Source organism: Olea europaea, chromosome 14, assembly GCF_002742605.1.
Source record: "Olea europaea var. sylvestris chromosome 14, O_europaea_v1, whole genome shotgun sequence".
NCBI classification, from domain to species: Eukaryota; Viridiplantae; Streptophyta; class Magnoliopsida; order Lamiales; family Oleaceae; genus Olea; species Olea europaea.
The window spans coordinates 10,942,804-10,959,196 of record NC_036250.1 but is presented as its reverse complement, the minus strand read 5'-3'; the positions used below and the strand labels follow the sequence as shown (position 1 = coordinate 10,959,196).

The following is a 16,393-nucleotide window of genomic DNA, read 5'->3' as shown; positions in this document are numbered from 1 at the left end:
GTTAACTTTTCGGCCAATACTTTGTTCCAACTCGAACACTGCCAATTTGTCTCTCAATGCTTTCAAGGCTGCTTCTTCTTTAGTCTTGTCCTTGCATTCTTTATTGAAAGCCATTAATTTGGCTTTGAAGGCCTGAATATCGACCATTTGCTTTTGTTGCTTACAACTCATTTAAAACTCTTTGATTACTCTTTTACCAATTACTGGCTCTTCTAAGGCCACTATATTTGGCCTCATCTGACTGAACATTTCAGTGAGTGCATCCACCGAAAATGGCTCTTCACTCTGAGCAACAATTTGAGTTTCTTCTCCATCTTTGACTACTCTGACAGGTCCATAATTTCCTTCATACATGAACCTTTCAAGTGAGTTTGCTTCTGCGACAAAAGGTCTATGATCGGCCTGCACCACTTCTACTTCGTCTTTGTCATTCCAAAAAATCAAGCATTGATAGAGCGATGAGGGTATACAGCGACTTCCGTGTATCCAATCCCTTCCTAATAACACATTGTAACTAGTAAGACCATTTATTACAAAGAAGACTGTGGTCCTAATAGTTGTCCCTATAGTTATGTCCAATGGCATAACCCCTTTAGTTGAAATTGCTCCTCCATTGAAACTCGTAAAGACGACTTCTGTTGGGATCATATCATTTTCTGTCTTTGCAAATTTCTTCATCATCCTAGATGGAATGGTGTTTATAGCTGCTCCATTGTCAACAAGCACTTTTGCCACAGGTATGCCGTTAACTAGAGCTTTAACGTACAAAGGCCTCTAGTGTTTAGTTAACTTCATGGCTGGCTGCTTAAAAATAATCTTTTCGGCAGCATCTATTTTCACTTCCTGCTTGTCCTCTGTCAAATTATCCTTTTGTGATAAGTCAACGTGCAGCATGTCGTACTGAGCTTCCGTTTCCTTTTTACTGCTTTCTAATGCTTCTTCTTCAGTTACCCAACCTGTGAGAGGAGGCATTATTCTTGGAGGTGATCCATACTTTTTAGAGCAAGGAACTCTCCTTTTCCTTTTGGGCGTCCCGTACAGCATGTAATAATCAAAAGAACGCTCAGACGGTTCCCCCAACAAGTCCACTTCACGAACCCCCTCTCGATGTAGTTGCTTCAACAGAGTGTTGTACGATACTCCTCTTTTTCTTTTTTCTGCTTCCAAATCAATTTCTCCTTCGATATCCGTCATACCATCATCTCCTTCATCATCGTAGGCCCCTCTAGAAGTTTAGTCTTCTTCATATTCCCGCACGCATGCTTCTTCTTCGTTATCCTCCCTCTCTTCTTCTTCTTCTTTCTCTTTATTCTTGAACTCATTGGCTAGCAAATAGTTATTAGTCATGACAGGAGGTAACGTACCGAACTGAATAGTAAGAGACTGATCTGGATCTTCTCCATCTTTTCTGTCTCGCTCAAACTTCGACCTCCCAGAAGAAGTCTCTGGCAATTCTTTCATCGATTCACATGTACCGGTCTCTTCAGTGTCTTTGAGAATATTTTGATTGGCCACCTCGAGTAGCTTAGGCGCCTTAGGACATGGCATTCCCTGTTGTTGCCTCATCATTCGTCCATAGTTCGGTTGAAAATGCCTTTGTTAGGTTCTAGTCATCTCGTTGAAGGGTATAACATTTCCTGCATTATACTGGAACGAATGCATACATTTGGTTGGCGAGGCTGCGGCCTGAATGTTCTTCCATTATTCACTGGCCTGAATGCCTTTCAAAAGGCGGTCCCCTATAGAACGATATACCTCGCCCTTTACCAGGCTGAGTGTTTGGGAGAAAACTAAGGCGACGGTGATGCTGCTATATCCATGGTTTCTCTGTATTCCCACTCACTTCTCTTTTACATCTTGCACATAGGATGTCTTCATCCTTTTCAGGTTCTTTCCCTTTGATACGTTCAAAGACACTGGGATGTGGTCCAGGGTCCTCTTCTCCATCATCTATAATCAACTTGAATTTTGACAACTTGTTTTTAAAACCAGTCGTCACCATGTTCATCCCAAGTGGCTGTGGAAAAGGGTTTTCATCCACTGCCATCTTCCTCTTATCCTCGAACATAATTCGTCCTGATTCAATGGCATCCTGTAACACATGGCGAAAAATCAAATAGTTATTAGTCAAATGTGACCATGCATTATACCACTTACAATATTTTTTTAATCTTAACTTGTTCAGGGTTTGGTAATTTATGTTTATCACTCAACTTTATCTGCTTATCATTATATAGTTTATCAAATATAAGGTCAACCTTGGTTACATCGAACGAGAACGTTCTAACCTTTTTGTTTTCATCTTTTATAGGCTCATCCTTACCCGACGGTCTATGCTTAGCCATTATAGGACAAGTATACGTATCTCCTTTGATTAGTTCGGCCAAACACATTTCGATTTGATCGTAATACTCGTCATTAATGGTATGAACATCAAAATTTGGGTCTCTATAATAAGTCTCTTTACTAGAATTTTTCATTTGCTCTTCTTCTCTTATTAATCGTTCATACCTAATCACGTTCGCGCTCAATTGGAAAAGATCAGGAAATTCCTTGTCTTGAAACTTCTTTTGTAAATCAAAGTTTAGACAACTTTGAGCAATTTTGACAAACTCCTTTTCGGGCAAAGGCACAAAACATTTACTTCTTGCTGTTTTGAACCTTTGAAGGAAACCTTCTGTCCATTCGTTTGGCATTTGATGTAGATTCGCTAAATCGGCCAGAGTAACTTCGGACTCAGTCTTATAAAACTGAGCGTAGAACAATTGCTCCAATTGTTGCCATGTTTGAATAGAGTTCGCTGTAAATTGATGAACCAGGAGAAAGATACTCCCATTAATGAACTAGAGAACAACCTCATTTTATAGTAATCAGTTACGTCACCACTTTGCAGTGTGAATCGCCCTATGTGTTCTAGAGTAGACACCTCTCCTAAATCGGTAAATAGTGAGAATTTTGGCACTTTATACCCTCTAGACCATAGATATGCTTGGTCTACTCGATCAGGTTATGGCTTTGTGTAAGTCGGCCTAATGACAGGACGTACCCCAAAAGCCATCTGATCCTGTACTATTTCCATAATTTGATTCCTCAACATGACGTTGGAGTCATATGGAATTCCTACATGTTGGTTGACTGGTTGATTTGCTTGAGGCCTGATATTTGGTCCTTGGTTGGCAACAAAGTTGCCATGATTTGGGCCATTATTATCATTAGCCTGAATATTTACTCCATCATTACTACGTGGGGTATTCTGTCCATTATTTAGGACATTGTCTCTTACGTTTGAGTTACCCCCCAAGTTAGATGTACCATTACCACCATTCTGATTTGGCATTACACCATCCCCCTAGTTTGAAGTAGAGGGACCAAAAGGTGATTTTACCCCTTGATTTGGACTTAGGACGGGGGGATTATGTCTCACAATAGTCCTAGTTTGAAAATAATTTGCAAGAGGCACAATTGGCTGACAAATTTGGCCTACTAACTTATTCATTATTTCATTCAAAGTATTCAGTTGTTTGGCCATGTTATCATAGTATGCGTTCCCATTCTGAGTAAGTCTTTCCATATTATGAATATTTCATAGATTTACCTGTTCAACGACATCTTGTGTGAGTTCTCCAAGTAATGCACGCATAATTCGAGGACTCAACTCTGTCATTAGTTCGTAACGACTATGACTGCTCTGATTCTGTCCATCTGTTCGTGGAGAGTTATGTTGCTCCTCATATCGCTCTATCACAGATTGGACTCCTCCCTGACTTGCTTCCTTATCAAATTTCTGAGGCACATTGTTTCACTTTTTGTATCTCCAACACCAAACACCAAGGTCCCACTGGGCGTGCCAAATTGTTTCGCGCGAGTAGTCGCTAACAATTAAAAAGGGATCAGACGATTGTATAAGGAACAAACCTCCTGAGACAAAGTTCCAAAAATGGGTGTTTTATTGGCGATGACTTTACAATTGTAACTAAACAGAATGCCTTCAAAGGGCGCAAGCACACGAGTACTGAAAAGAAATGTTTAAGTCTAAACTAAGAAATTGAAATTACATATTCTCTATTTGAGAGTGTTTAATTCGGGGTCCTTTGCTCTATGTCTTTCTTCCTTTTATATTTCCTTGATGATATCTTTGTAATCAACCGCTTAGAAACTATTTAATTGCTTTACACTTTCTTCATGGTGCCCAACTTATCGTGGAACTGCCGTCTCTAACTGCTGCCACTACTCTTTGTCGTTCAACAGTCTTCAACTGAACTCCTTGAATCGTGGAACGTGATTAGATTACTCAATAACTGTTTCGATAACTGCACTTTTGGATAACCATAACATTTTATGTTTGCTAAGATTCTGGGCGATTCGAAGGTTTGGGCGAGAACAGGGTCATAACTTTGGGCGACTGCAAGGCACTTCATTCGCTCAAATCTTGGGCGTCTTGCAAGTTTGGGCGATGGTGTTATCGCGTTCGTGGGCTTCCACTGCATTCATTAATAACACTATTTGGACCTTTATCCTGAATTGTCCAGTTGGGCTTCATTCTTTGGGCTATTCGATTTGGGCTGCACTTTCAGCGTGTCAACAGTATCTTAAATAATCAATTCCCTTATAAATGAATGTTAAGTTTTAAATATAAAAATATTACTAACATATAAAAAAAAATGAACTGCTCTAGAAAATTGACTTTTTAAAATAATTCCATATCATCAATGTTAGAGCGCCGCAGCCACTCGAAGACAAAAATGCCTCTCATATTTTAACGATAGGTCATGAGATATTTTGTTATTGTGGATTAAGACTTTTAGACTGTACGTGTAGAATTAATTATAATTGATATTATGTTTACAGAAGAAGTATTCAATAAGTTTTAGGTTTTTTTTTTTTTTTTTAATTTCAAACATATATACACTATTGTCAGTATATTAGGATAGATGAAAAATATGACTACGAGTTCGTTGGTTTCCCATTTGTTTCATCTTATGGTTACACGGCATCAATTAATTTAGACTCCTTCCCCCTTCTCGACCATGAAAAAGATCGAGAGGTCCCAAAAACCTCCAAACCAAGAACATAAACGAAAGCCTTTTAGTTCATTGAAGTTTGAAAAGTGCCCATTATGGCCACTTAAATTTTTCCCCCCTTTTTTTTTCTCTATAAATACCTCAAATCATCTCCAAAAATTTTCACACAACATTTCTCACTCTCTTCCACATTCTGCACAATACTACATTCTTTTCTACCTTCATTTTCAATTTTTCAATAACAATTACCAATTTACTTTACCACACTAATTTATTTTTTTTACTTAATTACTTATTATACACCATACATATTCTATACATTTAATCACAAGTTCACAAATCACTGGATCCACACTCATATATTGATGGCTTTTTTGACGGTGTCGGAGGCGAATCGCCTATGATGTCGCAAAGTTAATTTCTGAATGAATTTGCCAATTTCGACGAAGCACCAATTTCGAAAAAAAATTCAAATTGAGATGCTCATCGAAGTAGTAACCCAATTGATTTGAATGATGTTGATATTCTCGAAGCGGAACATGAGGAGGAACGTGAATTAGATATTCTCGATACAATAGAAAGCAAAAGAGAAAAAACAGACAAAATGTTGGGATCACTTTAAATTGAATCCAATGTGCCATGTGGTCGATGGAGTTGTGGAGTCTAAAGCAATATGTGAATATTGTCAACAATGATTGGCATGGCAAAAGGGCATTGGTACCACCCACATGAAAGTCACTACAAAACATGTGCGACCAAACATGGGCTTTTTGCTACTGGTCAAATTCAACTGCAATTTGGTAGTTTGGCATCAGTTCTACTACTATGATAATTTTCTCTTGGATGTATTCAAGGAAAAAAGCTCGAACGAGAATAGTGAAGTTCGTTGCTGGTGCTAAGTTGCCTCTAGCAATAGCAGACAACCAACATTTTCGTCTCTTATATGAAGAAATATCTTCAATTGAGGTACATTGAGATAAGTAGAAACACTCTTTATTCCGATACAATATAATATTTTCTTTATACAAAAAATAATTAATTACCAATTTACAAAATATGGGGGTATTATATCTTTAACTTCAAATATATGAGAAGTGATTAATAAAAGATGTTATATAGCTGCAACTACACACTACATAGGCCCACCTTGGTGTATGCATAAAAAAATTGTTCCTTTTAGAATTATTGAGTTCTCTCACAACGCTAACAATATATATAACGCTATTTTGAGCATTATTAGAGAATTTTATTGTGAGAGCAAAATATGTTCTTATACATTTGAAAATGCTAATGTTAATAAGTCGGTTGTCGATAAATTGTGTAGGGTTCTACAGCCTGATTTCGATAGTTATTTATTTCATATTTATTGTGTATGTCATATTTTTAATTTAATTGTGTAGGATGGTTTGAAACATATTAAGAATGAAATTCAAAGAATTAAGGATGCACTAACATATATACCACGATTTCACCCAGTAGAAAGCAAGCTTTTAAGGAATTTTGTGTTGAATATGAGGCGACGAGTACTAAAATATTTGTTAACGATGTAGGGCATATATGGAATTTCTATTTTCTTGTTATTAAAATCATACGAAGGGTTTGAACATTTAATAAATGAATTTTATAATAATAGGCATATTTAATAAACGACGATGATACTATTTTAAAAGTATCTGATTGACTTTTAGCTTTAGAAATTAAAAAATATTTGACAAGTTTTTATAACTCTACAAATATTTTATCTGGTGTATAGTGTTTGAACATCTTTATATAATTGTAATAGCTTTTATTAAATACAAAAAGTACCTCAATTTTAGTGAAGTTATATATTCTATGGAATTAAAGTTTAGAAAATATTGAGAAGACTTGCCTATGTTATTTTCCGTAGAATGTATCATGAACCCCTAATACAATTTATCATGTAATTTATCAGATTTCAAAAGCTTTTAACTTTTAATATTCCTATCATTTTTAGAAATTTAGAACAAACGTTTATGTGAAATATATGAATTATATGCAAAACGAACGGCTGCAAAGTACCCTCTTCACCTACTTCTCCGACTAACATTAAAGAAGATGACGCTGAAATATTAAATTTATCTGAAGGCATTAATACGTATTGATATGATGCAAATGCAATAGGTTCTTCTAGTACTAATATGTCTACCGCATGTAATTAGATATCGGACGCAAGTCCAAATGCATTACTGCCGAATAATTAATTACTTTAATCATAATATGTCTAATAACAAAAAAAATTTAAAAAAGTTCAGAAAAAATAATTGAATTCTGGCGAAAATACGAATGACGATTGCCAGTTGTTTCTACGATTCCAAAGGACCTTCTAACACCTCGGTCAACACTGTAGTTTCGGAGTTTGCTTTTAATGCATGAAAAAAGGGTTTTGTCCGAAGTCAAGAGCCGACTAAAAGAAGATAATTTAGAAGAATAAAGTACGTGAAGGACTGGCAAGATGCTCATTCCAATTGCAAGATAAATTATACTGAAATTGTATATCGTTAGGTAAGTGATATTTAATTTGACCATATTAATCAAAATTTGCTATTTTATAATATTGTTTTAACTTTAAAAAAAAATTATAATATAACAAGTTGCTCGTGTACAATTTTTAATCACATACTCAAAATTTAAGTAGTCGATCATAAACTCAAAAATGGATGAGGGTTTTATCTATTACAGAAAAATGAACCAAAAAAAAAAAGGTCACTAGCTAGCGCATCATGGCTCATGGGCCAAGCTCGAGCTCATGGGCAATAACTGACTCGGCCCATCGCCACTACTAGACGTCGCAAAGGAGGCTCAAAAGTTTGTTAAGGAACATGGCAAGGGGCAAAACAGTGGTATACTAAAGAATTGCAAACTTAACATATGACGTAGGATTTAGCTATAAAAAAATTAAAAAAAAAAATAAATAAATTAGTAAATTTTGATAAAAATCAATAAAATTCGTGATCGAAAATTTGATAAAAGTTGTCAATTTTAAAAAAATGTTATAATTGAAAGTGAGTTTGGAAAAAAAAAATAATAATAATAAGAAAATAAAGGTCAAACGGGTGCTTACTAAATAGAACACATTACAATCATGCTACTTGCACAATATTTTTTTTGACAATCTTGATGGACAATACAAACTTGCAATATCACATTCATCTATTTTAAAAACTATTTTTTAAATTAATTGTTCAAATTTTGACAACATCAATATTGTCAACCACAATTGTACAAATATCTTTATTGTTTAGAAAAACCACCCACCCAAAGAGCTCATCATTGGCTGTCCATACACTGCTTGGCTGTCATTGATAGACAAAATTAAGCCAAGTTCGATGGCGGTTAAAATGAATTATGCTACTTGTATATAAAAATGATACATAAAAAATTATATCAAATAATGTGGAGGAAAAAAATCATCATGTTCAACACATCATTTGTCTAATATTTTGACCACAAAAAAAATTCCTCGTAACGATTAGATTCATTTATAGCAAATAAGATCTGTAGAGGATCAAGTTGATTACTGATTAAAATTTCAAAGTAACAACTTTCCAGTGATTTAAGTAGAGAAAAAACAGAGCTCAAAAACATAGAACATATAAGAAATGGCACAAAAATCCATATTAAGCTGTCAAGAAGTGTGATCCTTCTCTGCAGCAGCTTCAAAGGTCTCACCATCAACAAGGTCCGGCACATCGTCGTCATCTTCTTGTGCTGCATTAGCATCAGCACCAGGCACCTGCTTCTGGAACTGCTCTGCCAATTTCTTCAAATTCTCCAAATTATCAGGACCTGAATATTTTTCACAATAAACCTCCAGTCAGCCCAGTTGTCTGGGGGTGCGCAAAAAAAACAAATACTACCTAAAGGGAAAGAAGATGCATACCCAATTGATGAATAATTTGAGGAAGAATATCTTGCAGTTCTAGAACAGCATAAAAGAAATGTTAGTACACATTTTTGAAAATATAAGAAAGTGTCACAGAAAATGAGGATGTTCCACATTTAAAATCGACAACACAGAGAATTTTAATACGAAAAGAATAATTTGAGCAGCAACTCAGGTACCCAAGTATAAAATCTTAAGCCTTTGATGCTCATAGATCAACAATTCTCCCATTTTAACAATGAGAAATGGACCAAAAACACAGTTTCGGATCTAGGGGAAAAGTTAGAGGAACTATCACTGAGTTACACTAATATAGTATGTGAGATCCAAATCATAGAATCGAACTGGATATGAAAATATATCTTAGCTTTTTAAATGAGAGAAAGGAAAACATACTCTTGTTCTGAGGAGTGCCACTGACAACCCAAGTGTTGGCAGCAATAGAAGCTTGAACTATAGACAAAAGAAAACACTGGTCAAGACCAAAGAAAAAACAAAAAGTTCAACTGGGGAAATAATTTCAGCAGTCAATGGGTATACCTTTAGGATTAGTGAACTGTATGACTACATCCTCCTTGAAAATATTGACCTCCTCAATTGCAGGAATAGCATTCACCCCTATTCTCTTCAGTGTGCTTTGCAGTCTTTTGTCATCTGTGGTGGTAGTCTTGTGAACAGCTTTCTTCTTTCTGCAATTATGGGCATGGTTACATATTTAATAATATTAAACAGAGGAACAAACAAGCAACCTATACGATACTTGCATTGCAAGACCTAAACTTTCCAGTAAACTATGTCCTGATTAAAACAAGACCAACTGGAAATGATGTATTTACTTTTGAGGAAGATTAGAAACATAATTCACCAAGAGGAATCATGTTTATCCTCAAAATTTACCCATTATGTGAAACCCTATTTTCAGGAGTTCAGTCACCAAGACAAATGATCTACAAAACATTCCACTAGTGAGGGATATCTGTCTCTCATAACAGAAGACTATGGTATCAATTATCAACCGTATGTATCACAGAAGAAGCTAAAAATCCATAAGCATTCTGCCATGAAAATGATGCGGGTATGCAGCAACAGTGACTCTCAAATGACAAGCTAACAATCAAGTATATAGAAAAATACTGTGCTCCTCTATGTGTGCAGTAACACTTTGTAATTCGTTTCAGATAATAAAAAAGCATGCACTTAATCAATGAACTGAAAAATATAATCAAGTGTCAAAGCGACACAAACCTTCTCATGGTACCCTTCCCACCAGTTCGAACAGAACCAGCCATCTTCATTAGCTTTTCCACATTCATCTGTCATGTAAAAATTATAGGGCATTGCCCATTAAGCATTAACAATTTCAACATGCCAAAATTTTAAGGCAAATTCATATTTCAAATAAAGATCTTAACTTCGTGTAGAAAACTTCCCTAGGTTCTCTTATGCTATAGCAAGTCACAATAAGGATATATGGTTTGCCTCATAGGGCATGCAGAACTATACATACGTAAAAATAGAAAAAAGAAAAAAAAAAAGGTTTAATAATAAGTGCCGAGAGGTAAAGTTTTTTCTGCATGCGATTAAATTTGGCCTAACTTTCCACTAAAATATCGTTTTCACGAATAGCAGCCACTGTAACACGGCATGTCAAAAGCACAATTATCATGACCATATCAGCTAGGACAGAATGACTATACATGACGAAGTTGAAAAAATTCACCCCAAAATGAAATTATGTACTAATATAATGTCTTTCACAGCAGTAGGCACAAGAAACAATTAACATAACTATATAATAGCAAAAATAGAATGATATAAAATATTAACAAACAGATAAACTAGCCAGATATAAAAATGGGCAACAAATGCTGGCAGAACATCCACTAAAAATCCCAATTACCACCAGTGCAATGAAAAGCACGGATTACAAAAAACTGTAAACCTAAATTTACAAGTATTCAACTTTAAATAAAGAAATTAATCTACAAAATAAAAATACGTATTAAAATCAACAATAGGCAAGGATCTATCAATCAAGCTCAATCATTATTAGACGATATAAATATAAATACTAAAAAAACACAGATATATACACACAAAATATACATATATACACACGAATGTTCGTGTATCCGTGTGTGCTCGTATATTTATTAGATTACCTCTGGGAACGGTGGAGTATAAAAGGTGTGGATGCAGAGGGGGGAGGGGAGGGGAGGGGAGGGGGAGAGAGAGAGAGGAGTTAGAGTGTGAAATGGGGGAAGGAGGGAGAAGATAGCAAAAGAAACCCTAGTGACGCCTCTTTTAATTATTCGATTTTTCAGGGGTATATTAGGTATTCGATCATTTTCCCTGGGATGTTTGGCTAAGCTTAAAAGTGAGAATATTTCGTGTGTGACCTTTTCATTAATTTGCAAAGGATATTTTTAATTTTTATAGTAACAAAAATACTTTAAAACCATTTTTTATTTGTATGTAAACCATTTTTTATTTGTATGTAAACCATTTAATTTTAAATAAACATCGATCAAGTACAAAACTAAACTTATTAATTTATCTATTCAATGCATCTTCCATTTACCTCCAAAAGTCAAATCCTAAAATGTGCCGAAAACTCACCTCTTACTTAGGGACGATTAAATGGGGGCAAACCGCTCGCTGGCTTGTCTCATGCCCAAGGCGACTAGCAAAAGCCTTGAGTGACCTATCATTGCCTTGTGAGTCGGATGAGCTAGTTCGTATGCAAACTTGTCATTTTGCATACGAGTCATCTTGCTATTGGTGAGTGCAACGCAATGTTCCCAAAAAAAAAAAAAAAAAGCTCTTATAAATTCTTAATTATGCTTTGAGTTGTGTTTTTTCAGAGCTTGTTTATTGTGCAATCAAATATGATTATGTCTATCTGCAATCTCTCTTACTTTTATTGCTTAACAAATCTCTTTCAAAATCAATTTATCGTCATTCAATCTAATGTTTGATAGCGTTTTTATGAATTTAGAGCATGTTTGGTAGTGATTATGAGAATTGATTTTTTGATCGTTAGAGAGAAAAATGGATCCTACCTGTGAGTTGGGATGTAAAAAATAACAGCTGAAATAGTGAAATAACGATAAAAAATTTGATTTTTTGAGGTGAAAAATTGCTAACAAATGGGAGCTAAGTGGTTTTTAGAGAAATTATGCGAAGAATTTGTTCGACAGCATGTCTAATTTGCAACCAAATATTTGACCATACAAAATAAAATAAGTTATATACAAATAAAAAGCGTAGTCGAGCACCTAGAACTAACAGAAAATATGGAGCTTATCCATTCATAATGAAGTTCTAATAGTACGCTCATTGAAAATTTTTGTCCATTAAACACGTGTTTGTGCATGTTTGCATGAAAACATTACAAAGTATTCGCACAATTTGGGATGTGTAAGAAAAAATGAATGTAGTCTTTGAAATTTTGAGAATCAGAGATGAAATGAATTCATTTTTCCATTTTTATTTTATTTTATATACTTACGAGTTAGATTTGTATTTTTCATTCAAAAGTCGGGTAATTGGCACAAAACGTCCCTACCTTTCATGTCTATTGTGGAAAATGTTCTTACCTTTCATTTTTTGGCATTTTTGCCCCTACCTTCCACCTTTCTTGGCGTTGAACATCTTTTTCACCAATTTTGGACAATTTTACCCTCCATTCAAATAAAACGAAAAGAAAGGAAATGAAACAACAAATAACTAGTTGCAACCAAAGTCTCCAATTTTAAAAAATTACAAATCAATCACAAATATATACAAAATTTTCAATCATACAAAGTTTCTCCTCTGGGGTGTATGCACCTTTATTTAGATCTGGTCTTAGATGGTTCATCCACCTCAAGCAACAACTTTTTCCACACCGAGCCAGCCCCGAGTGCTTCCGGACTGCATTCCAGTTCCCTTCTCCATGCTTGGTAACGTACTCAATTAAAATGGCGTCTTGTGCAGATGTCCAGGGACCTTTTTTAAGTGGATCATTCCCACTCACATTTCCTTCGCTAGTATCTTCCTCGATGTATGTTGAATCTACGCTATCTTTGGATATAATCTTTTCCTCACTTTCACTTGACATGCCCTTCACCTATTTCGTCAACAAATCAAGAAAAATGATTTAACAGTTCGGTTTCCAAATTTTTAAATCAGAGATGCCAAGATAAATATCTAGAATAGTATTAGCCCATCCAGCAATCTTTGGATCTAAAATTATATAAATTTTTTTGCAAAAGTTCATTCATGCGAAGGCACTAACAGAAGTAGAGAAATATTATCATTGTAATTATTAATATTATTATCTAATTTAATTTTGATACCTCAATGTGGAGAACAAGGTCTTAGAAGCTGCAGTGCACTCTTTGTGAATCAAATGAAGCCCAGATTCCAAAATAAAATTCCTTAAACTCGAAATTTAATGTTTCAAATGCAAGTCCCAATCTAAAATTATCACTGTAATCGAAAAATAAGCACAAATCCAGTTGAAAACCTTAAAAGAATACTCAAGAGCAGAACGATGCAGATAAAAAATTCAAGAGGAAAGATCAATCTACTATTGTTCTAAACTATGATTTAGAAAACTCAGAAAGAGAATACCAAGAAAATTCTAGAAACCCTTTTGTACAAGTAAAGAAGAGATGAAATTGGCCCAAGATTCACTTGATTGAGAGAGGAAAATGACAAAGATGGAGAGAAAGAGATAAAAGAGGCTCAGCCTAAACCCATGAAAATGAAATTCGAAAAAAGAAGCATTATATGTCAAGCGTTGTTGGCACCTATGTTGAAAATTTTGTATATATTTGTGACTGATTTGTAATTTTTAAAATTTGGGAGCTGTGGTTGCAATTAGTTATTTCATTTCCTTTCTTTTTGTTTTATTTGAATGGAGGGTAAAATTGTCCAAAATTAGCGAAAAGGACGTTCAGCGCCAAGAAAGGTGGAAGGTAGGGGCAAAAATGTCAAAAAATGAAAGGTAAGGACGTTTTCTACAATAGACATGAAAGATAGGAACGTTTTGTGTCAATTACCCTTCAAAAGTCTTATACGTAAAGATTTAATAAATTAATGTCAACTTGACTCCCTCAATACTATTAAATAATTATTACGTCTACACACATAAAAATATTTTTTATTTTCATATTGTAAGCATGTCGTTATTTTTTTTATTTTTATTTTTATTATTATTATAATTTTTTTCGCTTTGAGTTTTGTTATAAGTCATCGAAATTATAATGCAATAAAAAGTATTGGTGAAATAAGAAAATTAATAATTGTGGATCCTGCGAATTATGTGATTAAATTAAGTTTGTCTTTGACATTTAATTATAAGGGACTTATAATAAAAAACAAACAAGCACTTACTCTAATTATATATACTTTGAACAACTTGATTAAAATATTAACAGGCTCACGCCATCACAGAATATTGGCTGCAACTAATCGCGTTTAAAGTAAATAATCTTGACTCGAGCAAATTTAATATTGAAAATGTTAAGAAAATCATCTAGGGTCTGTTTGGGAGCGATTTTTTCTTCCAAAAAATTGATTTTTTGACCGTTATTTCATTATTCTAGTCGTTATATTTGACTTTTTCTCACAGGTGAACTCCATTTTTTTCCTAACGGTCAAAAAATCAATTTTCAAAATCACTCCCAAACATGCTCCTGTTTAGTTGTGTTTTTTCAATTAGGAAATATATATAAACACCGGTGCGTGAAATAAGAAAAGTTGTACCAATGAGAGACAAAAATAACGGGCTACCGTTGAGACCCTTTAACGGTGTGTCCATAAATTTCTCAATCCAAACAAGTGTCCTATTAACCCAACTCCAGCTCTCTCTCTCTCCATTTAAATTCTCTCTCCCTTCCACCACCACCTTCACAATCGGAACCCCCACGCCCCCGCACCCGCTCCACTGGGTAACACCATATTATTCATATTGATTCATTTGAATTTTCTTCTACTTTCAACCTAAACTTCATCATCGTCCATTCATACATCAATCACACACAAATATGCATGTTGTCAAGGTAAGTCCTACGGAAAAACGATGAAATAAGACGTATAAGAGTCTTAATGTGATTATTAGAAGGAGAAGAAAAGATTCGTTTAAAATGACGGAGGTTGAAATGTTTATTTTCTCCATCATTTCTTAGATTTTATCATATATGTGAAAAATTATTTTCACAATCAATGGCAGGCAGAAAATTGATTTTTTTTTCTAATTTTTTAATAATGCAGCTATACGTTCGCATAGATGTTTTGCAAAATTGATGATTATGTGTTTTTTATTAATCTTGTGTGAGAATTCATTTTTCAGAAGTGGATGTAGAAAGAATGAGAGAAGATAGCGTCGTCGAGGGCTTGCAAAAGTTTTTAATTGATTTATTGAAAGACTCATAAATTGATCGATAGAGCCAACTTTGATTTAAAAAGGATGTCATCGAACGTGGGAACTGAATCAGTAGGGCAACAATCGACGTTGACACGGCGACCTTCGCGTAGCGCTGCCAACACTGTATTTTCTATGGAGGTGTTTGACAATGAGGTCGTCCCATCATCACTCCAATCAATTGCCCCTATTCTCCGTGTAGCCACTGAGATTGAGGTTGATCGTCCTCGTGTTGCATACCTGTGTACGTCCAACTATCACTGCACCTTCAATACATAGAAACATGCACATGTGCCTTTTTTTGTCCCTGTTTTGCCCTTGTTTGAGTCCCATCTTGAGGAAAAAGAATGAATTTTTGAATAGTCTATTGATGAGAAATATGTGGTTAAAAATAAGGAAAAATTTTGAATTTACGTGTAATATTATTTTATTGAATAATGTGTGGTTAAAATGATATCAAAACATCGTTGAAAAATACATTTTTTTTATAAAAAAAAAAGAATGAGGCTCTAATAAGGACTTTATATCAAGTGCGAAACATGATATTATTAAAATATTTAAAATACTTATTAGAAGATTTTATCCTTCAAATTTAATTAAATTCTTCTTTTTTGTCTCAATAACATCACTTCTGAATAAATATTTTTATCTTTCCAGGACATGAAAAAAATAATTTTATAAATAAATAAACTTTAGTTTAGGAGATCAAATTCTCGTGCGCGGGTAGCGATGACAATGGCTCGGCTCAAGCTCGTGGTTGGTGGGTCGAGCCGAGCTCACGAGCCGTGATTTTTTTTAATTATTATTATTTTTCTAAACTTGCACATTTTTGGACCTTTTTTTTTTTTAAATTTCATATTTTTTGACGAGCCCATGAGCCGCTCGTGGGCTCGATGAGCCGAGCAGGCTTGGCTCGTGGGATTGAGCCCCCTGCTCGGCTCGACTTAGGTTCGGGCTGCCCACAAGCTGGGTTTTGACGAGCCGAGTGGTCGAACCGACGAGCCGCTCGACCCGTTTGATATCTTTATGCGCGAGCGTGTGGATATATATATATAT

At 34.8% G+C, this 16,393-nt stretch overlaps 2 protein-coding genes across 2 annotated transcripts in view; one reads left to right on the top strand and one right to left on the bottom strand.

Annotated features, from left to right (window-relative positions):
• Positions 1 to 8,498: 8,498 nt before the first annotated feature.
• On the bottom strand, positions 8,499 to 11,167 carry LOC111409145 (nascent polypeptide-associated complex subunit beta-like). Its single transcript, XM_023039106.1, has 6 exons — positions 11,088 to 11,167; positions 10,171 to 10,238; positions 9,466 to 9,614; positions 9,322 to 9,378; positions 8,923 to 8,961; positions 8,499 to 8,828 (listed from the first exon to the last, which is right to left on the bottom strand). Exons 2-6 carry the CDS (start codon positions 10,236 to 10,238, stop codon positions 8,668 to 8,670), a joined length of 474 nt encoding a protein of 157 aa, XP_022894874.1. The 5' UTR covers positions 11,088 to 11,167; the 3' UTR covers positions 8,499 to 8,667.
• A 4,158-nt stretch (positions 11,168 to 15,325) lies between these two features.
• The window catches only part of LOC111409143 (callose synthase 5-like), a 24,707-nt gene continuing 23,639 nt past the window's right edge, over positions 15,326 to 16,393 (top strand). The window contains exon 1 of the mRNA XM_023039105.1: positions 15,326 to 15,581. Within this exon, the coding sequence (XP_022894873.1) occupies positions 15,383 to 15,581 (199 nt within the window). The 5' untranslated portion in view covers positions 15,326 to 15,382. The remainder of the gene's footprint in view (positions 15,582 to 16,393) is intronic.

Bases quoted from the DNA above. Each gene is read 5' to 3' on its own strand.
- LOC111409145 (XM_023039106.1), bottom strand. From the start codon at position 10,238: ATGAATGTGGAAAAGCTAATGAAGATGGCTGGTTCTGTTCGAACTGGT. The intron at 9,615-10,170 runs GTTTGTGTCGCT...CCATAATTGCAG, and splicing joins GGGAAGGGTACCATGAGAAG to AAAGAAGAAAGCTGTTCACA. The intron at 8,829-8,922 runs GTATGCATCTTC...AAAAATATTCAG, and splicing joins TCAAATTATTCATCAATTGG to GTCCTGATAATTTGGAGAAT.